General features: G+C 55.4%; 1 protein-coding gene across 9 annotated transcripts in view; it reads right to left on the reverse strand.

Moving 5' to 3' along the window:
* PEMT (phosphatidylethanolamine N-methyltransferase) overlaps positions 1-27,879 on the reverse strand; it is an 86,887-nt gene that overhangs the window by 52,803 nt on the left and 6,205 nt on the right. For 6 of the 9 annotated variants that reach the window (XM_028089486.1, XM_028089487.1, XM_028089489.1 and 3 more), the window contains 2 exons: positions 24,615-24,688; positions 11,205-11,312 (listed from right to left, as the gene is read on the reverse strand). In XM_028089486.1, coding sequence (XP_027945287.1) covers positions 11,205-11,312; positions 24,615-24,688 — 182 coding nt within the window. Of the gene's footprint in view, positions 1-11,204; positions 11,313-23,910; positions 24,195-24,614; positions 24,689-25,837; positions 25,897-27,879 lie in introns of those variants that run through there. The other 3 variants (XM_028089492.2, XM_028089491.2, XM_028089495.2) reach the window with 3 other exon arrangements.

Here is a 27,879-nt window from a genome sequence, read left to right on the forward strand (position 1 = left end):
CGATGAGGCAAGTGAGAGCTAGGAAAGGGAAGGGACTGGCTCAGGTCACAGAGCAAGTGAGAGGTAAAGTGAGACAAAACCTCAAGCCCTGGAAATTGTCCATGGAATCTCAGCTGGCCTCAAAAGCAGACCCAGGAATGGGGCAAAGCCAACAACACAACCAGGCGGACTCCCAGGCTGCTAAACACTCCCGGCGGCGACTCGTTAATCCCTGACAGCGCCCTCACGGCAGCACTGGGGGTCTGCGGGAGGACCTGGCTTCGTTCTCGCAGACGGAGAAAGGAAGGGGCGACCTTGCCTGGCCCACCGCTCCCCAGGCTACTCAGGCTCGCCCCCAATGAAGGAAGGACACCTTTCCATCCACCCCTTCGAACACTGGGCGAGGTCCCATCCTTAGCTTCCGGGAGCACTCAGTCTGAGGGAGGAGGCGAAACATGAACAGGGTCCACGGAGCTGTGGGTTAGCAATGCTGCACAGTCGGGGAGGCACGCGGGGGATGCTGGCCCATGTCCGCTTGGGCGTAGGGCTCAGGGCAGGCTGGCTAAAGAACAAGCACAGGCTTGTGGAGGAAACAGGAGAGGAAGGGAGGCCCCGCCGGCAAGAGGGAACACACCAAGAAGATACAAGGAGGCAAGAGATCTGGTCTGCAGAATGGCGGAGGGGAGGGAGTCACAAGGAGACAGACCCTATGGAAGCAGGTGGTTGGGTCCAGGTGATGAATGAGCCCCAAGCCACACATCTAACCCGAAGGCCAGCAGGGTCTACGGAAGGGTTGACGTAGGAGGACCTGATCTGCTCAGAATCCCCATGAAAACCTGGGGTAACAAAACTCCGCCCTGGCCCCCTCCATGCGGGAAGGATCCCAAGAAGTCACCTTCACCAAACCACTCAGCCAGGAGCCCTTTCCAACATGTGCATTTCAATCCCACACGTGCTGACGGTACCTGATGTCCTCACGAGGCCACAGAGGCCAGAACCAAAAATAAATCATCACAGGAAGAAGTGCTTGGACACCCCCCACCATCACCACCGCGCCTCACCCCCACCCAGCTCAGACTTTCTAAGAAAACTCAAATCGCATCTCCAGAAAGTCAGGATGCTGAGCGGAAGGATGACGTCACGGTTTGGCCTGGGCTTCTGGTGGGAGACAGTCTCCTTCTGCTTCCCTCCCTTTTATTCTTAACTGTGTCACTCCGAGGGCTCCTGGCAAAGACTGTGAGCTGACCCAGTTCGAGGCGCCGTGGACACTCAATCACCACGGTGCTCAGACACGGAGAGTCTAAAGTTAGCCCCGGCTGATGGCACGATGCTCCCCCCGCCAGGCCAGTGCCACAGCCCCACGGAGCGACGCGCTGGCCAGTATAGCTCTCCATTCGGATAGGGATGGGGCTGCAGGACAACCAGAGCTGCTTCCAGCTAAAAACGCACGAGTACTCCCTGGCTCAGAAAAGCACACACACACACACACACACACACACACACACACACACACGGAGCATCTGGCCCTTGAGCCGACATGGAAATACCAGAGAAGCAAGTGTGGGTCCCTGGTAACAAGGAGCTGACTGTCCCCAGCCGGGAAGCTGAGACCAGACATGCCATTAGTTCTGTCGAATCCAGCTCTGAGCACCACTTGGGCCGGGACAGGGAGGAAGCCTGGGGCCGGGGGAGGGCTATGGTGTCCTAGGTGACATCAGTCGTTAGAGACACGTTAAGTGGCTGGCCAGCCAGGGTTCTGTGCTCTCTTGGCTCTAGGAACCAAGGTCTCAGTCATGCCCAGCCCACCAGCCCGCCCGCTCAATGAAAAACCCTGCTTGTGCCCCAAGCTATACCAGCAAGCCCAGCTCAGCATTCCCGCAGTGGCAAGATGCACCCCCGGCAGAGGAGGATGTTTTCTCAACCAGAAACACCGCCTCAGAGCCCAGTGGGTCCATGGCCATGACCTGGGAGCCAGATTTCTTAAGCCAGATGGGAGCCAGGGTCTCAGACAGTTTGGGTTCACGCCCGTCCCAATTGCCCAGCCTGTCTGAACCACACACACACACACACACACACACACACACACACACACACACACACGTGTGTGTGTGCTCAGGTACACTCCCATGTGCACCCATACACTTCCATGCTCTCACACACACACGTGCGTGCTCGGGTACACTCGCACACTCTCACATGCAGCCATACACTTCCATGCTCTCACACACACACACCCACGTGCATGCTCAGGTACACTTGCACACTCTCACGTGCAGCCATACACTTCCATGCTCACACACATTCCATGCTCACACACACGTGTGCTCGGGTACACTCCCATGTGCACCCATACACTTCCATGCTCTCACACACACACGTGCGTGCTCGGGTACACTCGCACACTCTCACATGCAGCCATACACTTCCATGCTCACACACACGTGCGTGCTCGGGTACACTCGCACACTCGCATGTGCAGCCATACATTTCCATGCTCACACACACACACACACAGGTGCATGCTCAGGTACACTCGCACAATCTCACGTGCAGCCATACACTTCCATGCTCACACACACACACCACCAGCTTGTAGCAGACAATCGGGTGCAGGCCAATGTTCAGGGCCCTCCCTCCGGGGCCTCAGGCCCACCAGTCCACCTTCTCTCCACACACCTCCCCTATCTTTGGCCTTCTCGACTCTTGCCCCCCATCCTGCCCCCTGCTGCTCCTCCAGAAAGCCCGGCCATACCTCAGCAGGCCCTGTGCAGCCTTGCAAGCCTAGAAGACTCACAGTCCCTCTCTTGTCTCCTGTCTTCTGGACGTGTCCTCTACTTGCAAGCTTTATTGTTAGTCAAGCCCCGACTTGCACATTGCACTCGTGAGACCCAACCTTACCTTGGAGGCCCAAGCACCAGTGCCAGGAGGGCAAGGGCCGTCCTCTTCCCCTGGACCCAGCAAAGGGCCACCATCCCAGGGCAGCGCGTGGCAAAGTGAGTGGGTCCCTGTGTTTCACAGCTCGATGGGTGTCCTCACCTCACAGATGGAGAAACCAAGGCCCAGAGGGAGTGTGAACACAGGGAATGGGACCCGGGACTCCCTCCCAAGTGCCAGGCTGGTTCCCTTGCTTCAGCCCAATAACACCTGCAGGGTCAGCTTCCTGGCACCTGGGGCGGCGGGGGGGGGTCCTCTGGGGCACCTGAAATTAGCCAACGGATTGCTGGCTGGGGATCTGAAACCAGAAAATGGGGCGGCACCGCAAGTGCACAGTAAAGGTGTCAGCTCACCTGCCCCTGGCGGTCCTGGTCTTACCCACAGCGCCATCTACTGTCCTGCCTTCCTGGCTCCCACCAAAGCCCAGGGCCCTCAGGCACTCAGCCGGCGAAAGATCCCTCTGCTGAGGGACCGGCCCCCCAAGCCAGGCAGCGAGTGCCCCTTCTTCATGGATGGAAAGAGCTGCCTCCTCCCAGCTCACCCTCTGGGAGGCTGTGTCTCCCCACCGATAGGGTGACCAACCCAGGAACGAGCGGCTCTGGGGATGCAGGACTAACCCCAAAAGCCCCGGCCAAGAAGCAGGTTGGCCATCCTGCTGCAGATGTGGGCTGCCCGGACACCAGCTGTAGATCCCACCCTCGGAGAGAAGAGTCTGAGGCTGGGACACAGCGTGGGGCAGTGGGTCATGGAGGGCTGGGGGCGGTGGGGGCCGCTGTACGCACAGTCTGGAAGGATGAGTCTCAGGTAGAAGACACCACGCAAGCCGGTAAGGGTGTGAGAGAGCAGGCACCCGGGGGGGGGGGGGGCTGGGGGGAGCAGGGAGCTGGGGCAAGAACGCACAACTCAGAAGCACACTCCACGCAGAAGAAACCTGCTGGCCGGGACTGTCCCCGCAGACAGCTGCCGTCCCGGCTGGATCATGAGAAGCAGCCCTTCACTCTCCCAAGGGGGGGGGCCCCACGTGACGATTAACAATATGGTCACTGTCCATAAACGCATCCAGCTTAGCAGGGTGTCCAAACGCGCTGATAGTCTCAATCAGCTTTGACGTCCTAACAAGCAATTTGCCTTCGATAATAGTTAAGACACCAAAGCAGGCCAATTTTCTTCCATAAACAACAGGAGAGCTCAAGGCTACATCATAATAGCCTGGCGAGGGCTCACTGTGATCCTGACACTGGAGGGCGTGCCCAGAGCTGGAATGGCGCAGGGCCGCGTCTATCTTATCTTTACTGGGCTGCCACGAATAGCTGGGCCCGCTGGGCTTCACCTCCCTGTGGCTCCCTTCCTTTGCAGAGTCAGAGTATGCACACGCCAGTGGCACAGATGGAGATGGGCCCCTCCACGGATACCACCCCAGAAACCTGCGGAAGAGGCCAACTGTTGAGAACCCAGTAGACACGGGGCACAGGGCGTGACCAAGGAGGGGTGAGGCAGAGGCTCTGCCCTTCCTAACAACACACAGTGCCCGGCACGGGCCAGGGTTGGGGGTACAGGGGCACAAGGCAGGGGCTCGCTTGGAACACCCGAGCTAAGGGGAAGGCCAAGGGGCAAGCAGTGACGCCAAAGGGAACACGGGACACATGCAGCGGGCACAAAGGGCTGCCTCGCTCAGACCAACCAGGGCAACTGTGCCCCTCAGGGGTCCTGGCAACATCTGGAGACCTTTGAGACTGGACACCTGGTGGGTAGAGGCAGGTGACATAGTTAAACACCCTGCAGTGAACAGGATGGCCCGAAATGTCAACAATGCCAACGCTGGCGACCTGGGCCTGGACAGTGGGCTGGGAAGGGGGGTTGTGAGGAGCAGGGGTGACTGCCTGGAAGAGGCGGCACGGGTACGTAGGACACCCTCGGCAAGGGGGAAGGGAAAGGCAGGGACCAGGACCCGGAGCTTGCAGGCAACAGGATGCCCGGCAGAGGGGCCTCAGGGGCCGGGGAAAGGGCTCACACCTTCTGCTGGAAGGCTTGGGCGCCTTTAAGCAACTGAGAGTGTGCTGGTACACTGGACGGTCTGGCCCTGGCCCGCGGTCACGTGTGAAGGAGTGAGCGCACCGTGTGGATGAGTGGACAGGTGCAGGGAGTGCTGGGGGCCTGGCTAGAAGGCTGCAGTGCTGACCAGGTGAGCAGGTGCCCCCCCCCCCGCCCCGCCACTGAGCAGGTGGACTGGTGAGGACAGGGCCTGGGGGTTGGTGAGAGGGAAGAGTGAGGGCTGGCCCCTGGATCTCTGCCCCGGGCCCCTGGAAGGGGAGCACACAGCCCACACCCCCGTCTGGGCCAGGGCTCAAACAGCAAGCTCCCTTGGGGGCCTGGACATGCCCAGGTGGGGCCGCAGCACCTGGACCCGAGGCCCTAGCACCCTGAGAAGATTCTGGGCCTGAGACTGAGACAGGATGACAAAGGGAAAATCCCCAATTTGTCCCTCGGGGTAGCGACTGACCTTTTCACCACTTTAATTACAAACCTATTTGTGATCTCTAACAAGGAGACCACGCAGCTTTATTCCCTGGCTCCTGTGGGCTCACACAGTGCCTGGCACACAGAGTGTTCTCGACCAACAAGCATTCGTTGTTTTGTTTGTTTTGTTTGTTTTGTTTTTAGAGAGTGTGAAGGGGGGGACGGGCGGAGCACAGAAGGAGAAGGAGAGAGACTCAGGCAGGCTCCACGCTCAGCGCGGAGCCCGACATGGGGCTTGATCTCAGGACCCCATGACCTGAGCCGAAATCAAGAGTCGGACGCTTAGGGGTGCCTGGGTGGCTCGGTTGGTTAAGCGGCTGCCTTTGGCCTGGGTCATGATCTCAGAGTCCTGGGATTTCGAGCCCCGCATCAGCAGGGAACCTGCTTCTCCCTCTCCCTCTGCCCCTGCTCATGTGTTCCCTCTCTCACTTACCCTGTCTCTCAAATAAATAAATACAATCTTAAAAAAAAGAGAGAGAGAGAGAGTCGGACGCTTAACCGACAGCATCACCCAGGCGCCCTCGATGAACCTTTGTTGAATGAATGAATGAGTGAACGAATGAATGAGGAAAAGCTGTTCACAAGGAGCAGCAAACCAAGCCAGAAGACCAGGGTGAGGCCCAAGGAGAACAGGGTTACAAGAAACTGTGAGGGTCACCAGTTTCCCCAAAGATCCGACAAGAGGGCAGCAGAAGGCAACAAAGCTCTCCGAAGCTCTAGGATTCTAACAGAATGGAGGGGATCAAAACCGGCTTCGGGGACAGAGGGGGAAGGAAGAAGAGAGAGGCGGGGCCCGGGTGCTGATGGGGAGGGGGTAACACACACCCACATGTTGGCTCTGACAGGGCGGCAGGCCCCTCCAGCCAACACTGTAGCTTCTTCAAAGAGCTACAGCCCCGGGGAAGCAGACAGTGGGCCCTGGAGCAATCAGAAGGTGCTGGTCCAAGGCCAGACTCAGCCTGGGCCACTCTCCATGGCCTCACACATCATCACCAACCCCAGCCATCGCGCCCCCCTCAATTCCAGACTGGCAAGGTCTCCACCCGGAAGCTCCCGGATGCTCGCAGAACGGAGCTCTGTTCCCTCAGCCCCTACGTTGTCCCACGTGGCCACACCCTCTACAATTCTGCACCCAATTCTGACGTGTGGATTTTGTCACACACCCAGCCAATTCTCTGACACCCGCTGGGTGTCCCACAATTCAACTCAATTCTGACTCTATCTGCCCAACTCACAGAACTCAGGGAACCTGCTTACTTGCTTGATTACCAGCTTATGACAAAGGATCTTAAAGGCTAGGAATCATCACCCAGTTGAAAAGATGAACAGGGTGAGGGACGGGGAAGGGGTGAGAGTGCCCATGCTCTCTGGGCACGCCCTCTCCACATCTCCATGTGTCCCCCAACCCAGAAGTTCTCCAAACCCCATACTTTTTTTTTATTTTTAAAGATTTTATTTATTTATTTTCGACTGAGAGAGAGAGAGAGAGAGAGAGAGAGAGTGTGCGCCCAAGCAGGGGGAAGGGCAGAGGGAGAAGCAGACTCCCCACCAAGCAGGGAGCCCGCTGCGGGGCTTGATCCCAGGGCCCTGAGATCATGACCTGAGCCGAAGGCAGACGCCCATCCTACTGAGCCACCCAGGTGCGCCATCTCCGAACCCCATCCTTGTGGGGTTTAAGGAGGCTGCATTAGAGGTGACTGATTAAATCGTTGGCCCTTGGCTTCCGAACTTAACGTTCAGCTCCTCTCCCCTCCCCATCACGTGGTTGGTTCCTCTGGCAACATGTCCTGCCCCCATCCTTAGGTGGGGAAGGGGTCGAAAGTCACCTCATTAACATAACAAGAGACACCCTGCCGGCACTCAACACCTAAGAAGAAGCTGTGTGCCAGACTGAAGACCAAGTCCGTATTTCTTTTTTTTTTTTTAAGATTTTATTTATTTATTTGACAGAGAGAGACACAGCCAGAGAGGGAACACAAGCAGGGGGAGTGGGAGAGGGAGAAGCAGGCTTCCCGCCGAGCAGGGAGCCCGATGCGGGGCTCGATGCGGGGCTCGATCCCAGGACCCTGGGATCATGACCTGAGCCGAAGGCAGACGCTTAACAACTGAGCCACCCAGGCGCCCCAAATCTATGTTTCTTATAAGTCACTGAGGTCCCATTTGGAGCTGGCCATGCCTCCTCTCTCCAACACTTCCCCACCAAACTATGGTAAATCCTGTTGACTCTTCCGGCTTTCAAACTGTGCCCAGAATCTGACCACTTCTTCTACTTCCGCTGGTGCCACTCTGGTCCAAGCCACCATTGGGCCTCCAGCACTGTGACAGCCTCCAGCCCCACCCTCACCCCTTGTCTGCTCTCATCAGCCCACGGCAGCCTGGACCTGAGTCAGATCAGGCCACTCATTCCACGGCTCTCCCCTCAGAACCCCCCCCCGCGCTCCCCACAGCCTACAAGGTCAGTACTGTTACTCCAGCCCCCTCTCTGACCTGCCGCCCTCCCTTCTAGCTCCGTCTGATTCCAGCCAACGGCCCTTCCTTGAAATCACCCAGAATTTTGCACTTGTCGCTTCCTCTTCTCCAGATACCCGAGGGCTCCCTCCCACGTGGAGGCAGGTTTCTGCTCAGAGGTCACCCCTGCCCTGAGCAGCTGCTCCCCGCCTTCCCAGCTTCACCGCCCCCCAACCTCATCCCGTGCGATGGTGGAATGTGTGTTTATTCACAGTGTCCCCTTCCTAGGACATCAGCTCCTTTGGAACCCAAGCACTGTGCCCCCGGTACCTGGCATGTGGTAGGCCATCATGAGTGAACCTCTTCAGGGGCCCTCTTTCCAAAGGGGTCAGTAACAGCCTTCGCCCCACCCATCAACTAAAATGCTGTGTGAAACACTCAGCACAATGCCCAAGCATGGCATGTCCTGCCAAGTATCAGCTCTCACAACCATTGAATCAATGCTCAGCAAGCACTTTCACAGGTGCCCCCTCCCTTACTGCTCGCGGGCTAGGATCTTGTCCCCACGCACAGAGTGGGGGGAGGGGGGGCAGGCCCACCCAGACCAGTTTTTCCTGTTCCACCACCCACCGTCTGGCCAGCAGCAGCCCCCTAAACCACAGAGGTTGCCCTAAGGGCTGCCATTCTGAACCCGCTGAAGAGCTCTCTCTCCCACGGATGATCACAGACTGTTCCAGTGAATAACTTTTTTAAAAGCAAAGCAAATCAAACACTATAACAAAAGAAAAAAACCTCACGACAGATGCACAGATTATGAGTTGCCCGTCTCCCAAATCTTAAACACCTTGACCCCGTGGCTGTGGGCCGTGGCACGACTTCAGCATGAACTTGCAGGGGCACCTGGGTGGCTCCGTCAGTTAAGCATCTGCCTTTGGCTCAGGTCATGATCCCTGGGTCCTGGGATCAAGCATCGGGCTCCCTGCTCAGGGGGGAGTCTGCTTCTCCCTCTCCCTCTGCCTGCCCCCCTGCTTGTGAGCTCATGCTCTCTCTCTCTCTCTCTCTCTCTCTCTCTCTCTCTCAAATAAATAAATAAAACCTTAAAACAAACAAAATGAACTTGGACACACCATTGGAAGGGCCTGCAGGAAATAACAGAAGGGGCTTGTGCACGAAGAAGTGTCCCCGGGACCTGCCGTGCACTCGGCAAGGCGAGCCCCCAGCGCTGGGAGACCAGCCAGGCCCACAGGGCATGGACCGTGGATGGCGGGGAGCACTGCACACTCCCAGCAGACGGCCAGCCGTTCCAGCATGGATTAACAGCCTCTCGGAGACCCTGCACCCGGTTCCTGTGGCTGCTGTAGCCAATTTCCACAGACTAGGTGGTTTAGAACAACGGAATTTCTGCTCCCCCAGTTCTAATGGCCTGAAGCCCAAAATCAGTGTCTCTAGGCCAAATCAAGGAGCCGGCAGGGCCGCGCTTCCCCCCTCCCCCCCCACCCCCAGGCGCTAGGGGGGAATCCGTCCCTCACCTCTTCCAGCTTCTGGTGACCCCGGCCTTCCTTGGCCGGCGGCCGCATCATCCCCGTCTTCCAAGCCAGTGTCTTCTCACGTCCCTCTGCCTCCCTCTTATGAGGACACGTGACTGCGCTGAGGGCCCACCCCAATAATCCAGGACAATCTCCCCATCCTGAGAACCCTAACACCTGCAAAGCTCCCCTTTTTTGCTGTCCCAGGTTCCATGGGGGCAAATTTTCCCGCCTGCCACATACCGGTCTTACTGCCCCCCCCCCCCCCCCCCCCCCCGTGGTCTCAGGCCGCAGGAGCAAGGGTGGGGGCTGGGGAGCGGGGATGGGGGAGAAGGAATGGAGAGTAGAAAGGGACAGGGAGGCGCAGGCCCTGCGGGACACCAGCTCTTGCTGGGAGGCTTCTGCCAGGTCAGGGGCAGGTCAGACAGGGGGGTGGGGGTTGTTGGGGTTCCTGTGTGGACTAAGGCGGGGGTCCCAGGAGGCCTCAAGAAGGGTTTTATTTATTTATTTATTTATTTTAAGATTTTATTTATTTGAGAGAGAGCACACATGAGAGGGGGGAGGGTCAGAGGGAGAAGCAGACTCCCCGCCGAGCAGGGAGCCCGATGCGGGACTCGATCCCAGGACTCCAGGATCATGACCTGAGCCGAGGCAGTCGCTTAACCAACTGAGCCACCCAGGCGCCCTCAAGAAGGGTTTTAGACAAAGAAGCCCTCAGAGCTCCTCCCTCTCTTCTGGTCCCCTCCAGCCGGAGGCCGGTACCAACCATCTCGGGGTGGGTCCTGCGTGTTCAGGACAGGAGCGGTGGCACATTCGGAATGCGGCCTCTTCGAGATGCGCAGGCCCACCCCCACCCCCACGCCCACCCACCACCAATCTCCCCAGATAGAGAAAAGACTCTTAACTCATAAACCAGAGGAAGAACATGTCGTGTTCCGCCCCTGGGACCAAGTGGTCACCCGAAATGAAAACAGTCTGGAACAGTGTGTGTTGCTAAAGCTGAGGTTGGCCTTCCTCAGGCTACCCTCAAGGGTGATCACAGGACGCCCGCGGCTCTGCATCAGCAAACCCAAGCACAGGCACAGGGCAGGAGCCTCGGGAAGCAGCCCTGGGGACAGCACTGCCACTCCCTTCCATCCCTGCAGAAACCCCAAGAGCTCCCCCCACATCCTGGGGTCACAGAGAGACAGGGTAGGAGGAGGGCCCGTCGGCCATTCCCACACCTTCCCCATAGGGCTCAGGGCCCCCTTCCCACACAGCCTGCCCCCCCCCCAGCTCTTGGTCCTGAGTAACCCCATACCCACAGAAAAGCTGGGTGCTGTTCTGCCTACTCCTGTGTTCCCTTCCTGCTAGCTCGTTCTTGCTCCCCGGCACACTTGCCCAGCCCTGTGCAAACCGCTTCGCTGGGAGCCTCGTTCAGGAAAAACTCACCATGTTTCTAGAGCACATGGCATGGGGCGGGGGTTCACAAGGAAGCCGCCGCCGGACTGTGCAACGTGGCACAGAAGGGAAGGGGCCCCTAAGCCGAGGCCATCTACTTCCACCTCTAGGAGACTGAGACCTTCGGGCGCACGTTCGCAGCCACATCACAGGACAGCCCTGCAGTCCAGGACTGTCGCGGCCAGCATGTGGTGGGATCCCCAGAATGAGGGGCTTCCCTGGCCAGCATCCCCTAACTGGGCTCTGACCTCGCAGGGGAAACAGTAAGGACGATTCCACACTGGCCAGAGATTGACACGGGGAGGGAAGAGCCATCCGTCTGTCCGTCCAACCCAGACAGGGTCATGCTAGGGCACTTACCACATTCCAGAAGAGCGGATTGAAAGCGATGGTGAGGATGGCAGCCACGAAGCAGGGATCCGAGGGGTCCACGTAGCCCAGCAGCCGGGTCATAACGCAGAGGTCTGCCTGCAGGGACAGAGCCAGCGTCAGCGGGAGACACGCCCAGTCCCCCTGACGGCCCCCCTGCAAGCCGTGGGGACATGGAGTGCCAAGCCCCCAGAACTCAGAAACAAAGTTTCCCTCTGGGAACATGCCGGGAGGCTCGGGCACAAGCAAGTCCAGCAAAGGTTACTACAGTGTAACCATAAAACTGAAGATAAAAAGCCGAAACCCAATCAGCCACGGCGTGCCCTGTCCGAGAATGGCCGGGCTAGTGGCAGGGGAACAGCGTGCGGGGACGCTGGGTGAGGAAGTCACGAGCGGCCAGCACCCTGACGGGGAAGTGACCCCACCGGGACCAAGGTCTGGGTCACCAGGTGCTATGACTGGGACCATGCATGCAGAGGGCTCCGGAGGCCCCGGAGCAAACCCAAGGGGCTGGCATTCGTGGGGAGACACGCTCAACCTCACTAGTAATCAGGTAAATGCAAACTAAAACAGCAGTGCTGTGGCTCCCCTCGCCAACCCAGGCTTGAGGGCTGGGGAGGGTGTGAACTGAAAGGCGTGCTCCTACTTGTCAGTAATTTCACTCCCAAGCGCCTGTCCCAGAGAAACTCACCTGAGCGTGCAAAGCTCCTGTGCTGGCAAAGAAAAAGAGGCATGGAAGAATGGCTAGGCTACACAGAAGAGAGCCCATTCCTAAAGCAGCTAAAGCTACAGAATTTAAACAAACTAGCCATATGTGTCAACTTGTGATAGTCTTTAAAAAAATGTCAAACGAACAGAGCAAGCGGCAGACTTCCCGCAGCATATACACATATATACATTTTTGGAAAATAACACATAGCCACATTGTACTAAATGTTCTTTCTGTGTGTATTTAAAAAAGAGACTGGCTAGCAACCTACCGGATTCATGCTCCTTGCCGCATCGACAGCACGGTTTCCTGCCCTCCACGGTCCACACTTGGCGCTGGAGCGCTCCCTGTGGCGGCACCGTCCCCTGCACCCCTGGCCGCCACCCACTCGGGGCCAGCGGCACCAAAAATGTCTCCACACATGGCCCCAATGTCCCCCAGGGGCAGCATTGAGACATCCTGCTTGTAGAGATGGTGGGAAGACTCTGGAAAGTCACGGAGCACGCAAGATGTGGCCCGGCGTGTCCTTTGCATGTGTGGGCCTCCTGTCCCGGTCAAGGGCAACCTTCACCGCTGAGGGGCCAAGGGCAGAGCTAAGAACGAATGAGCCAACAAAGGCACTGCTACGTGAACATGTGGATGAAATGGCTGAGGGACAGAATGGCCACATGAGCACCCCGAGTGCATTATTAATAAACAAATGACAAAGGGGGCCAACCACTCAGCAAACAGGGAAGAGTGACACTGAAAGCACAGCTTTGCCCCACGCTGACCGCAGCCTCTGGGCACCCAGTGGGCGCTGCCAACACCCACCAGGCAGGCAACCCCACACCCTGCCTTCCAGCCTCCTCGTCTTCAGGTCCCAGGTCAGATACCACCCCCCCCAGGTCCCCCGTGCATCAGGCAGCGCAGTGGAGGCTCGGCAGCTCTCGGGACGGGCACCTCACAAAGCCTGGGGCTGTGACAGGAAATTCCAAGTTGCCCTGGAGAACACACCCAGAGAAGTGAGGCCACTCACAAAGGACCAAACAGCTGGAACAGGCTTCAAAACAGGCTGTCCACCCTGGAGGGAGACGAGCACACACCTCAGCCCCAAAGACTCGAGAGCCTGGGACTGAACCAAAGGACGTTCTATCTTCTGTTTGAAAAGAAACATTTAGGGGCGCCTGGGTGGCTCAGTCGTTAAGCGTCTGCCTTCAGCTCAGGTCATGATCCCAGGGTTCTGGGATCGAGCCCCGCATCGGGCTCCCTGCTTGACGGGAAGCCTGCTTCTCCCTCTCTACTCTCCCTGCTTGTGTTCCCTCTCTCACTGTCTCTCTCTCTGTCAAATAAATAAATAAAATCTTTAAAAAGAAAAGAAACGTTTATTAAGCACCCGATTGCAAGGCCCCATTGAGAGGCTGCAATGGGGCTGTTGCAACAGGAGCCCCCGGAAGGGGTGCAAGGAGAGCCGACTTGGGGAGCCACCAGACTGCTGCTCTGGTCCTGCTCGGCCACTTCCAGAGTGGTGCCTGCCTCACTGCCCCTGCTCCCCAGTCCCCATCTCAACCCTCAACACCCAGTCAAAGCTTGCCTGCCATTGACCCTTCACCCTTCTCATCCAGGAGTCCAATCTGTCTGTTGACCCCATTGTTCCCACTGCCCAGGCGCTCTAGCCCCAGCCAGCCTCCCATGCCTCACTTCCTGCCACACTCTGGACCCCAGGCCTCCCCGCCGGCCCAGGGCCCACCCACCCCAGCACTCACTGACAGGCGATGAACTCACCTGTACCCACCTTACCGGCCATCCTTCCTGCCCCACCCTACCACTCACACCAAACATGCTCTAGACCCTGCTACGATGGCTCTGCCCATGTCTGAAATACTCTCTATCCCTCTGACACCTCCAGACAAACTCCTATTCACCCCTCAAGACCCAGTGGGAGCATCTCCTCTACCATCACCCACGGCACTCTCTTTTGTGTCCTTAGTGCACACCCTATTACGATTATTTGGTTCTCTGTCCCTGTCTCATACTCATCCCTCCAGGCTAGGGGCCATTTTTTCCCTCCATCTTTGCGTCTTCCACCTGGCACAAAGAGTAAATGTTTGCGGAGTGGACAGTGGCCCTTGTTTCATCATCAGTAAAAAGCAGAGGCTAAAGGTACACCTCTGAAGGGCCCTCCAGCTCAGCCAGCCGTGCTGCTGGGACTCTGATCCCCTCCCTTCTGGCTTCAAACTGGAGGCAGGAAATTGCCCAAGCGGCTGCCGTGGAGATTCTGCAGGTGGGCGGCCAGCAGTGAGTGGCCAGCAGATCCCTCCGCTTCTGAGGCAACAGATTCACTAGCTGCCCAGGCGCTGTACTCCATTAATATTTTTATGGCACCTTTTAGGCTGAGAAATCAAGTAGTGTTCACAAGCGCTGACGGGAGGTAGGACGGCCAGACTGGGGACGGGACAGGGCTCTCGCAGGTTCTTAGAAACCCCGGAGCTGGGATCTCTTCAAGGCAGGTCAGTCCCCAGGGTGTAAAGCTGCGTGGAAGGAGAGGGGGTGGAGCACTAGCTCCAGGGGGTACTAGCAGTCCTGAAGCCCTGCCCCGCCCCCGAATTCCACTACCCATCATCCCCTCCAGATCCTCCCTGCCCCCTTCAGCAACTCCACAAACCACGCATCCTCAACAACCGTCCACCAGAAGCTGCCCACAAAAGGCCCTCTGAGACCCAGCCTTGCCCTCTGGATCATCAGGTAGTGGAGCACAGGGCCAGTACGCCTGGAGCACGGAATCCTCCCCCCACACACACTCAAGAGCCTCCCACCGGCCCTATCCTCCCATGGTCATCAGCATCCTCATCTTACCCATAGGCAAACAGAGTTATCTGTGGGCCTGATTCTCAAGGCCCCCCTCCATGCCCACACGGCCTGCCCTGTCTCAGGATCCCCAGGCCTCCGTCACTTTTGCCTCAGGGGATACACACCTTCCCGAGGACAGGAAATCCCAAATCCCAGGTGAAACCGGCGTGCCCTCAATGTTATGCCTCCTATCTCACAGGCTAACCCTACACTGGCGGGACCAAGCCGGAGGAAAGGGGGTAGAGTGTGAGAAAGGGTGCAGGTGATGGCCAGAGGGTCGCGGCTGGCAACCCAGGCCTGGGGACGGTTCAGGGCATTCCTAAGAAGGCGTGGGTACCTGGATGGGAAGTAAGGTGGGGCACTGGCCGGGAGGAGCACAGGGAATTTTCGGGGGCGATGGAAGTATTCCCCATCTCAGTTGGAGCCTGGCTAGCCAGGAGCTTGCACGTTAGACCTTCCAACTGGACACAAAGGTCTCTGAGTTTCACTGTATGTAAATGACACCTCCCCAGAGCCTCAGCACTGGGAACTGGGAACTGTGTCCCCTATTTCCCCACCGGCCTTGGGGGGAAGCAATATCCTCTGGAAATGCTGCAGGTGTTGTTAAGGATTCAACTCAAAGTCATTCTGAGCAATCCACTAGGGAGGTGACACTCTAGGGGAGGCGGGGTGGGTCTGAGGACTAAGACCCAACTGCAGGAAACTTCCCAGTGCAGATCACAAGATCAAAGAGCCTTTATTTCAGGTTCACATACCCCATCTTGGCAAGCACTATGGCTATGCCTACTTTGCAGATAAGAAAGCCAAAGGCTGGGGCGCCTGGGTGGCTCAGTCGTTAAGCGTCTGCCTTCGGCTCAGGTCATGATTCCAGAGTCCTGGGATCGAGCCCCACATCGGGCTCCCTGCTCGGCAGGGAGCCTGCCTCTCCCTCTCCCACTCCCCCTGCTTGTGTTCCCTCTCTCGCTGTCTCTCTCTCTGTCAAATAAATAAATAAAAATCTTAAAAAAAAAAAGGAAAGCCAAAGGCTCAGAGAAACCCCCAGATCACAGGCAGGGGTGGGGGGCAGAGGCAGGCCACGGCCAGCCCAGCCCTTCCCGATTCCTGCCAGAAACTGGGGCTGCCAAAGCGGGCAGCCAAGGCTCATCCAGCAGAGCCTCCCAATTAGGACTGAGATGGTTAAAACTGGAACCTCAGCCCCCACCAGGTCCCAGTGCCCTCGGGTCAAACTGTCTTGGTGGGAGGAAAGTATCCAGTCACCCGGGTCACCTTGAGAGTGGGGGATCTGCGTTGCCAGGAGAAGGGCTTGCTTGGCAGGAAAGAATGACTAATGGTCCACAGTGGTATTCCTCCAGAGACCTGACCGTCCTTTCCTGTCACCTCCCAAAACTCACCTGAAAGGGCAGACCTCCCTCCTGAAAGTGGATCAGCCGAAAAGAACAAAAGACTCAGGTCCCCCTTGAGCAGATCAGGAGGGCCCCGGATCCTGGGTCCGTCAGTCACACCTGCACACCAGTGGGCTGCCTTGACTAAGGGGAGCGTCCTCCCCCGCTCCCCCCCCCCAACCACCCCCAACCTTATTAAAGCAGCAGAAGTCCTGGCTTTCTCTCCCAGGTCATTCTAAGAACGGAATCCCGCTCCAAGGTCACAGATGGCAGAGTTCTGTGTTTGAAAAGAGGACAGGCGCTACCTACCGAAACCAGGAATAATTCCACTCAGGTCACCGATGAATGGACTCGGCCACAGAAACGCTACGGGTTGGTGAGGAAGCGGCTCATAGCAATTTACTTTACTGCAGGCTTTGAGGACACTTCAGGGGATGATTTGCTGTGGGTCAACAGCACCCAGGGTCACATTGTGACATCCAAACAAACAGTAGGGGCCCAGAGAGTCAAAGTCACATCGATCGCCAAGTGGGATCCACACATCACATACGGCAAAGGGCAGGAGGAACCAGGTGGGGGCCAGAGGGGCTGGGGTCCTCCGGCGCCACCCTCCATCACTGCAAAATATGTCTTTGGACCCGCAGCCTCTTCCACCTTTCCCAGGGGACCCCCAAGTGCCCTTGGCGTTCTCAGCTGATTCGGGCAATACTGATTGAGCAACTTTTAGGTAGAGCTCGGTGTCTGACACAGGACACAGACACAAGAATGAATGTGCCAGTCTTTTTCCTCAGTTTTAGGCTAAGGCAGGTCCCCAACTTCATTTTTTCTACTCTGCATGGGAGTGGGGGTGGGGGGGCATCTGGCTCAGAAGAAGGTCTCTGGGCAGCTCACAATCTGAGCTGGGGTCGGATCACTCCCACCTTCCCGGAAGGACCACAGGCAGGCCTGCCGTGACCAGGCTCAGCCCAGGGTTTCCTTTTGATGAAGCGAGGGTGATGAGACTGCACCCCTCCCCCCGCCCCCCAGGTGACATTCTGGACGGAGGGGAGAACAGGCATGAAAGTACAAGTGCCCAGGGTGCTTCCAGGCCTGAGGCTCTTCCGCCCCCTCCCTCTGTTTGCTTAAAGCCAACTAGCGTGGACAGGCATCTCAGCTCTTTCTAGAGGGGCGCTCTGGGAATACAGGCATCCTAAGGGAAAGGCTAGAGGACACTGATCCAAGGACTGTAGCCCGCATGCTGGAACCTGAGGGCACGCAAGCCCTCGAAACCATCTCAAGACAGGAGCGTTGTGGGAATGTCACAGCGCGATGGTGGTCAGCCACAGGCAAATCTGGAAAAACACTGCTTTGAAGCATTCCTACGTCCCACAATAAAAAGAAATGGCCAGTAGCTGCTCTAATTCCCCAAATCTAGAACTCCTTTCAGGAAAGGGGAAGACGTTCATTCACTCTTCACTCAACGAGCACGTCCTGGACCAGGTGCAAAAAGCCTCTGGCAGCTTGTGCACCCTAATCAGCAGGGCCAGAGTGAGCCCCTTTCCTGGGAGGGGCGTCCACAGGCAGGTCCCGTGCTTCTCAAGGTCCCCATCTCTTCCGCCTTGGGTCCCCTCTCTCACTTCCTCTGTGTGATGGTGAGCTGCAGACCCCTTTTCTTTACACTCACCCTCGAGGGCCCAGGACACACCCCACTAGGGTGATGCTACTGCGTACATTTATTTAATTACATGTTATATATTAAAAGCAATAACAGTAAGCCAGCTGACCTTCCCTGGGAAGTTACCGGACACCAAGCCCTGGCTTTAATGAGGCAGGGCAGAACGCAGTCCTGAGACACGATACACCCCAGCCTGGTCAGGCTTGACAACCCCCCCCCCCCGTGTAAGCTTGGGCAAGTCAACGTACACTCCCAAGGCTTTGAATGATAGTGGCATCTCCTTCACTGGATTGTCAGGTGGATTAAATGAGATCATGCAAGGAAAACGCTTAGCACAGTGTCTGGCACCTAGCAACGTTTGATAAATGTTAGCTAGGATTACGGTGTTATTCAGTCCACACAACAGCACCATGGGGCATGCTCATCTTTCAGATTAAAAAACTGAGGCCAACACATGAAGAAAAACCCAACAGAACTAAAAGGTGAAACAGACAAATCCATGACGACAGCTGGGGACCTCCACACTCGTCTCTCAGAACTGACAGAGTAGGTAGGCAGAAAATCAGTAAGAACGGAGATGACCTGAACACCACCACCAAGCACTTGGCCTGACTGACGTTCATAACGTCCTACGATAACAGCAAATGACACATTCTTCCCAGGTGCACATATCCACCAAGACAGACCACAGTCCAGACCATAAAACAAATTTTTTGTTTTTTAAGTAGGCTCCACACCTGAACTCACAACCCGGAGACCAAGACCTGAGATGCAGACCTGAGCTGAGATCAAAAGTCAGACGCTCAACTGGCTGAGCCACCCAGGTGCCCCAAACAAATCTTAAATGTAAAAGAATCAGAACGCATGAAATATGTTCTCAGATCATAAGAGAATTAAACTAGACATCAATAACAGAAAGATACCTGCTAAAGAACACACTTCCAAATGACCCATGGGTCAAAGGGGAAGTCTGAAGGGAAATTTTAACATATCTTGAACTGAATGAAAATGAAAATACAACATATCAGAAATTGTGGGATGCGGGACTAAGCGGTAAGAGCTATATTAATGAAAAAGAAAAGGCTCCAAACAGTAATATAAGCTTTGCCCTTAAGAAATTGGGGAAAGAGGGGGTGCTTGGGTGGCTCAGCTGGTTAAGCATCTGCCTTCAGAAATTAGGGAAAGAGAGGCACCTGGGGGGCTCAGTCGTTGGGTGTCTGCCTTCGGCTCAGGTCATGATCCCAGGGTCGAGATCAAGCCCCGCAGCGGGCTCCCTGCTCCACGGAGAGCCTGCTTCTCCCTCTCCCACTCCCCTTGCTTGTGTTCCCTCTCTCGCTGTTGTCTCTCTCTGTCAAATAAATAAATAAAATCTTAAAAAAAAAAAAGAAAGAAAGAAAGAAATTAGGGAAAGAGAAGTAAATTAAACCCAAAGGAAGCAGAAGGAAAAAATAAAAGCAAAAATCAATCAAACTGAAAGCAGAAAACCAGAGTGGGGAGAAAAATCAAATCCAAAACATGTTCTTTGGGAAAAAAATAAAAGAGATAAACCTCTAGTCACACTGACCAAGGGAAAAAGAAGACACAAATTGCCAATATCTCCCCACTGACCTCACAAACATTACAGGGGTAATAAAGGGGCTTATGACCACAAGCCAACAACTCAGATGAAATGGTCCAATCATGGAAAGACATAAGCTAACAAAATTCCTTCAACATATAATCCTATATCTATTTTTTTTTAAATGAGTTCACAGTTAAAAATCTTCCAGAACAGAAAGCTCCAGGCCCTGAAGATTTCACTGGATGAACTCTACCAACATTTAAGGAAGAAATGACACCAATTCCACACAATCTCTCCTAGAATACAGAACAGGAGAGACGACTTTGTAATTCACACAAAGAGGCCAGCATTACCTTAATACCAAAACCAGAAAAAGACAGGTCAAGAAAACTACAAACCCTATCCTCATGAGCACAGCCATCCAAATCCTCAACAGCAACAAAAGCAAAGCAAATCTAGCAATATATACAAAGGATACCACCTCAGGATCCTGCGTCGTCCCAGGAATGCAAGGCTGGTTCGATAATCAAAACATCAATGTAATTCTGCGTCGTCCCAGGAATGCAAGGCTGGTTCGATAATCAAAACATCAATGTAATTCACCACATTAACAGCCAAATAAGGAAAAGCCACGTGATCGTCTCAACAGAAGCAGAAGAAACTGAGGTTCTAGGAGGTTCAGTGACTTGCCCAAGGTTACAATGAGGGACAGAGGAAAGCCCCTACCCTGCTGCCCTGACTGACCCAAAATACTGACAATAAAAATTAGGTCCTTGAGAACTTCCCAAAATCAGTCATCCAATCAAATGGACTGATACTTATTCTAACAAAGTAATAGTAACCAAAGATTTTTCAAAACAATTTGTATAGCAGGCAAACATCTTCCCGCACAAGGCAGTCAAGACCTCCTGCATCTGCCACCGGGATTCTGCCTCCAAGGGTTTAGTCAGGCTCCCGTAGCACAAAAAATCAAGAGGCCTGTCCCCCATCATGGCCTTGAAGCTTCCTGAACACAGAGGCTTTTGCCTTCTGAAGACCACCCTTCGGTGGGCTACCCTTGACAACTTGTAAAGCTCCTCTACACCCTTATTTCATCCTGGTCTTCCTTGTAAGCCCCACTTACTCTCCCTGATTTACAGATCAGGAAACTGAAGGGCACCTCTTGACACCTACACTAAGTGAAACCACCCATCTGCTCATGAGAGCAGGTGAGTCCATATGAAAAGGGCATGAAAGGGGCCCACATGACTATGCCCTGGCAGACTGGGTTCTCCAAGAAGCCAGCATCCCTAGGCCCCACTGGAGCCATCTTCTGAGTCCTGGAGGCACCCCTGACCATGGTCAGCAAACTGGCAGTCCCTGCTGCCATCCACCCACCAGCCAGCTTGCTTCATGCCACTGGGAGGCTGAGGAGTAAGGCTCTGGAATCCCAGGGAGTGGAGGGCAAAGGGCTACAAAGGGCCATTGTCAGCGAGGCCATAGCAGGTACACTCCTCAACCCAAAGGGTTAATTTTTTTTTTAATCAAAAACAAAACCAAAATTCCATATCAGCTGGAACAGACACAGAAAATGTTTGGTTAAGGGCATTGTACCCAAGGGCTGCACTGTTCGGAATAGTCTTAAAAGTAATGCCAGGGGGCGCCTGGGTGGCTCAGTTGGTTAAGCGACTGCCTTCGGCTCAGGTCATGATCCCGGAGTCCCGGGATTGAGTCCCGCATCGGGCTCCCTGCTCAGCAGGGAATCTGCTTCTCCCTCTGACCCTCTCCCTTCTCATGCTCTCTCTCTATCTCATTCTCTCAAATAAATAAATAAATAAATAATCTTTAAAAAAAAAAAAAAGTAATGCCAGGGCGCCTGGGTGGCAGTCGGTTGAGCGTCCGACTATCGGTTTCAGCTCAGGTCCTGATCTCAAGGTCATGGGATCGAGCCCCGAGTGGGGCTCCGTGCTCAGTGGGGAGTCTGCCGGAGATTCTCTCTCCCTCTACCCCTGTCCCCCCGCTCCTGCGCTCGCTCGCTCTCTGGAACAAATAAATAAGTCTTTTTTTTTTTTTTTAAGATTTTATTTATTTATTTATTTGAGAGAGCGAGAATGAGAGAGAGAGAGAGAGAGAGCACATGAAAGGGGGAAGGGTCAGAGGGAGAAGCAGACTCCCTGCTGAGCAGGGAGCCCGATGTGGGACTCGATTCCGGGACTCTGGGATCATGACCCGAGCCGAAGGCAGTCGCTTAACCGACTGAGCCACCCAGGCGCCCCACAAATAAATAAGTCTTAAAAAAAAAAAAAAGGAATGTCACCGATTTCTTTTTACTTTTTAAAATGCGGCTACTAGAAAAGTTTAAATGATAAATGGGACACATTGCATTCCTATCAGATGGTGCTGGACTCACAGGCTGAGATCCTGCAGCTCAGATACCCATAGGGTAAAAAGAAACCTTGGTGCTCACTTGGGCCAGGGACTGACGGGCTTCTTTTAAAAAGCAGAGATTTTGATTGAAGAAGGAGGAGAATGATCACAAGACAAATACATAACTAATGTTGTGTTGTTGTTGTTGTTGTTGTTGTTAAGAAAAAATCCTTTGCTAACAGGAAGCTTAGCTGTGCCAACAAAGGCAGCAGTGGAACAAATTGAACCTTAGTCAACTAGGGTCACCCTGACCTGTCCCCAGAAGTGCTCCCAGTTCCCTCCAACTCCATAGCCCCCTCAGACTCTGGAGTAAGGAAGAGAGCAGAAAAGCCCATCCCCCACACACCCAGTTAACCTTCCCCTCCCCATGGCTGATTCTTACTCCTGCTGCCAGGTCTAGAAAAACGGGCCTTGCTCAGATGACCCGGCAGCACCCTAAAACTCCACTGGGCCTGTGCTGGGCCACTGCCCCCCTTGCATTGTGGCCTCTGGCTCAAAGACATCCCACCTCAAGTTAATGGTGACCTACCCTTCCCCACGGAGTCATTCGTCCAGGAAGCATCCACCCCCTAAGCCAGGCAATGCCAAGGGCGCCCTTGGCATTGCAAGTGCCCTTTCATCCGAGATTTGCTCTGGTAGAAAACAGGAAAAGTCCCACCACTGACCACGTGGGCCCAGAGATTCTCTAATTGCCATTTGCAGTTTAAGATTCTAAGGATTCCGGGCGCCTGGGTGGCTCAGTCATTAAGCATCTGCCTTCGGCTCAGGTCATGATCCCAAGGTCCTGGGATCGAGCCCCACATCGGGCTCCCTGCTCAGCGGGAAGCCTGCTTCTCCCTCTCCCTCTCCCACACCCCCTGCTTGTGTTCCTGCTCTCGCTATGTCTCTCTCTGTCAAATAAATAAATAAAATCTTTAAAAAAAAAAAAAGATTCTAAGGATTCCATGGGATACCATCATCCTCATGAGGGAGGCTGTTCTTCCTCTCTTCTGCTTCCCACTTACCAATGTCAACTCATCCTGCACTCTCTCAGGGTCAGATGCTAGCCTTCTCTTTGTTCCTTGGACAAATACTCCCCCATTTAAGGCCTTTGCCCTGTCCCTGCTGACCAGAGCTTATCACTGGGTCTCAGATCGCGGGTCACCTCCTCACAGATACAGGGATTTCAATCCCACCTCTCCACCAACTACTCTCTAAAACATTGGCCAGTTTTATCCCCTTCAGTGAATGTTCTATGCTCCCAGGCTTATTGTCTCAAAGACTGGCTGTTATTAGTAAATGCATAAAGGGGGGAAATGCTCTAGATTAAAGAAAGTCTGCCCCAGGCAGAGATGGAGCTCCCAGGCTCCACGAAGAGTGGCTGACTGATGAAAAAGGTGGAAAGGTGGAAAAAAAGGAAGCTCTGACAGAAGGGAGAATGCAGGAGAGGAACAGCCATTGGGAGGGGGAACCTGGGGAGAGACACCAGGAAAAGACAAACTCTCTGGCCTATGACTTTGTAAAGGGGCTGCCGCCCGAGGTAGCCGGGTTCTCCAGCCGGCGGGGCCCGTCCCACCCCGTCCTGGCACAATGCTTACAGGCTGTCAACTCTTTCCACCCATCCACCCGAGAAGGAGGTGATGTTCTGCGGCCAGCTCAGGCCAGGGGGAGGGCGCAAACCTTCCTCTCGCCTCCTCCGCAGAGCTGGCCTCAAGCCCGGGGAGGGGGACGGAACTGCGGCAGGGGGGCCTCCCAGTTCCCACGCATCCACATGCTGCCACCACGCACACTCCCGAACACACCTGGTCGGCCTGCTTCACACGCCTCCAACGCCCCGTTCCAGTAGGACACACTCCCACTCAGAACAAACACTCTCGGAGCAACTCTGACCACACAATCCCAGAGGCAAACACACACACACACACACACACACACACACTCAGGAACTCTTTCTCCGACACACGCAATCCCTCTTACACGCGCACACGCGCGCGCCACGCCCTCGAACGCGCAGCCCCGCCCCCACCACGCCCCGCCCCCCGTTGCCTGGGCAACAGGGGCCCCGCCCAGTGGGCGTTGGCGGCGGCGGCGACGGCCGCCGGGGCTGCGGGCCGCAGGACCCACCCGGCCCCGCGAGTCCTCTCTCTGCTTCCCCAGCCGCGCCGCCCGGTCCGTACCTGCCTAAAGTCAACATTGCCGAGGCCTCCGCAGCAGTCGGGCCCCGCCACAGAGCTGCTCATCGGCTCTGCTCCCCGCCGTCACATCCCCTCAGCCGGGCCTCCTCTAGGGGGCTTCCACCGGGGCCTTGCGGCCGCCGACTCACCCCCCAAAAGCACCCTGTCGTACCGGGAAGCTGTGCCGCCCGGGGCGCTTTCCCTGTGACCCCAAGTTCTCTCAGCCTTCTGGGAAATGTAGTTCTCCGTCCCCGCGAGGCGCCACTGCCCCTGGAACTCGCGACGGCATCTCGAGGAGCCGAGAGCTGGTAGCCCCGGGGTCGTACGCTGCGGTGACCGCCAGTTCCGGGGCGGCTCTCCCCTGGACCCTTCGGTCCCCGGCTCCCACACCCTGCCCGCCAACTGACCTGGCCTCCCTGTCCTTGGCTGGCGGTGGGGCTCGGAGCCGGCGGCTGCGGGTCCTAGGTATAAGTAGCTTCCTGCGCAGCCCCCTGCGGACTTGGACTTTGGCCCAGGCTCGGGGTCCCCCGCCCCCCTCCGAGATTTGCTTTTGCCCAGAGGCGGTGCAGGCCGAGCACACCCTGTAGTCTCCTGCAGAGGCTACTCCCCGGGACCCTGGGCCCCCGCCCCCACGGCCTCCCTATTCTTTGGCTCGGCCGGAGACACCTCCTCCACTCCTTTGTTCATTCATTCTCTGGTTCACTCACCGGGTACTTGCTGAACTCGTCTGTGTGCTGCGGGTACAGTAGGGAACAGCACAGGTCCCCGCCCTCACTGTCTCCTAATAGAAGAGACAAAACATGAATAAAGGATTATAACCTGGAGAAGTACTGTGATGGAAAGCAACTGGGGGCGAGGTCTGATGATAATAAGCCAAAGTGCCTTAGGATCCCTTGCGGGAGGCCCGAACACAAAAGAAGGTGCAAGACAGGTGAAGTGTAGGGGCAGGACAATTCCGAAGAGAAACCATGTGTGCAAAGGCCAGGAGACAGGGCAGAATTAGGGGTACTTCAGGAATCCAGAAAAGGCTGATGATCTGTGGAGTAGTGGTGGAGGAGACAGAGTGGGAGGGAAGGAGTTTAGGAAAGCAGGTGGGATTTTAGATGGTCAGGTCCAAGAGAGCCCCTTTTGCAGCCAGGTGTTAATATATATGGGGAAACAGACTCAGAGTCCCAGATTTTCGCAGTCTCGCAGCCAGCTGTGAGCCCAAGCGGGACTTTTGCCAAGCCAGCTGCTTCCTGATTCAGGTGGCCTGCTTCTCGCTTCTCCTGCGCTTAGCCCTGAGCACCTACGGTCTTGAGCATCTGCTGAGCAGCCACTGTGTGCCTGTCCCTGCGCTGACCGCTTTACAGACAGCCCCAACCTTTACAACATCCCTAGCGTGGGGCAGGCCCACCAACCAGACAGGGCGGAGGAAGGACACTGGCTTTGGAGCATGCACCAGGTCTATACCTACAGGCAAATTTCAGTGTCCTCAAATGTAAAAGGGAAGGGGCGCCTGGGTGGCTCAGTTGGCTAGGCATCTGCCTTCAGCTCAGGTCCTGGGATCAGACAGAGCCCCGCATTGATCTCCCTGCTCAGCGGGGAGTCTGCTTCTCCCTCTCCCCTGCTGCTCTCCCTGCTTGTGCTCTGTCAAATAAATAAAACCTTAAAAAAAAAAAAAGTAAAAGGGAAATACACATCGGTAAAACTCAGTACACATGATCTGACCCACAGGAAGTTAATTACCACTGGCCACAACAGGGCTGAGTACACAATAGGTGCTCAAAAGCTGGTTTGCCTACAGTTGCCCAAGAGTCAGACATGCTCCCCTCCTCAGGGTGTCCAGGCAAGGACTGCCGGACCCCAAGTCAGAGTGCTCCAAAGGGCACTCCCCCCTACCCCCACCCCATGTCTACCTTCCCGAAGCCCCAATTTTCTCCTGACCTACCTGGCTGCTCCCATTGTTTTTTAAGCCCGAAAAATGAGTTTGTTGTGTGTTTGGTGTATCTGGGAACAAAGAAAGGTAAACGTCAGAGGTCACACCAGAGCTGATGCAACTAGAGGAATCCACTCCTCCAGCCCGAATCCACCCCCTGCCCCTTTCTGTGAAAAGAAGACATGGAGAAGCCAGACTGCAGCTTCAAGTGTGATGGGAGTGGTTCAGATCAAAAGCCTCCTGCCCAAGATAGTTTGCGGCAGAAGTCTCTGCCAGGGCCATTTGAAAACTCCCAGGTCTGAGAGCTTGCAGAAATCATCCAGGCCAACCTCTCACGCTGGGATATTCCTTTTTCAGCATCCCTAGCAAGTAGACAAGTCATTTTCTGTTTACATGCCTCAAGTGATGGGAGGCTCACCACTTCGGGAGGTAGCCTGCTCCAGTCTTGGACAGGGTGTTTTATTCATGAAACAGACCCAACGCCACCCTTCATGAAGTTTTAACAAATAGAGCTCCTTTCTACCCTCGGGGTTATCTCTCTTTTCCCCTTGATTATTCTTCAGATAATGGGAAGCCATTATCGCAGACTATCTCCCAGGTGGCTCCAGGGCAAACGTTTCCCAATGACCTCTCTGGCCAGGAGTTTGACAGGAAGGCAAAACTAAAAGCCATTTCTTCATTGCCTTCAGCTTCCTCTTCCCCAGCCTCCACAGGTACTGGATCTGGCTACCTGGCTCCCAGCAATCACTAAAATGGGCTTTTATTACAAAAATTAGCATCTGCTTATTGGGGGCCTTTGGGTAAAACCTAAACCTTTCACTACTCTGAATCCATTTACTGTTCATAAAATAGGTATAATAATAGCTCTTGAGCAAGGCTGAAATAAGGATTAGAGTTAGCAATATGCACAAACGTGCCCAGCACCCAGTGGGTTCCCAATCAATGTTTGTCTCCCTCTCTTGTATGTAATTGAGACTCAGCAGTTACGATCACACTGATAACACTCATGGGTACGCTGGGGTCTAGGGCCAGCCCAGCTCAGGGGCCCACTGAGTTCCTGGGAAGAGAGGGAGTGAGAAGCCAGCGTGAGGAGACAGCTTGGGCTTGGGGGGCTGGGGCGGGCGGGGGGAGGCGGTGTGCAGGGAGCAGGGGGAGGCTGGGCAGCCTGCACTGCGGGTCACCAGAAACCCATTATCAGGAGTTTTTTTAAAACCAGGAGGGTAAGGAGGGGTTGCAGCCCAATGCCCAGTGCCTCCCTCCTATATTCAGGCCCCACTGCCCCCGCTTGGCCCAAGGAGGGTCCAGGAATGGGAGAGAAGCAGGTTCAGCAGGAGCTGGGGAGAGAGCTGGGGCAGGGCAGTGCTGTGGATCATGAGTAAACCCTCTCTTCCTCCCCAGACTCAGGAAGGAGCCTCCCTCCTCCCCATTGCTGGCAAGAGGGCTCAGCGGTAGACTCACCTGAATCCAGCCATTTAAGGACCGAGCAACTCCAGCAAGGAGTGGGGACTGGCCAACCTCCCTGAGCCCTCCGCAGTGCACAGAGCAGCCAACCCCTGCCTTCCCGCTGGCCTCTTTGCTGTTCCCAGAACACTTCAGGCACACCCTCACCTCAGGGCCTTTGTGCACGCTGTGCCTGCTGCCTGGAATGCTCTTCCCTCCAAAGTCCTCACAGCTCCCTCCCTCACCTCCTTCAGGTCCAGTATCAGCTTTCTGCCCTGTGGAACACGTCAACCTCCCCCCACCCCCACTCCCCATCCCCTCCCCCCTTTATTCCCCTCCACAGCCCCTAGAGTCATCTAACAAATTGATTTAGCTTATTTATTCATGCTGTGTGGTGTCAGTCTCCCCCGGGTAGAATGTGAGCTTGAGGATGGGGCTTTTTTATCCCTTTATACACAACTCTCTCTGTGGCACCTGGATCATGCCTGACATAAAGGAGGCACTCAATAAGTAAGGAATGAATGAATGAATGAATGAATGAGTGAATGGATGAATAAATTGTTCTACCACTCCCAAATTTGGGGTATCCATGGGCAAACCACCTCTCTGGGCCT

Source organism: Eumetopias jubatus, unplaced genomic scaffold (assembly GCF_037043125.1).
Source record: "Eumetopias jubatus isolate StellerSeaLion01/CBP00866 unplaced genomic scaffold, mEumJub1_p1.0 scaffold_10, whole genome shotgun sequence".
Classification (NCBI taxonomy): Eukaryota; Metazoa; Chordata; class Mammalia; order Carnivora; family Otariidae; genus Eumetopias; species Eumetopias jubatus.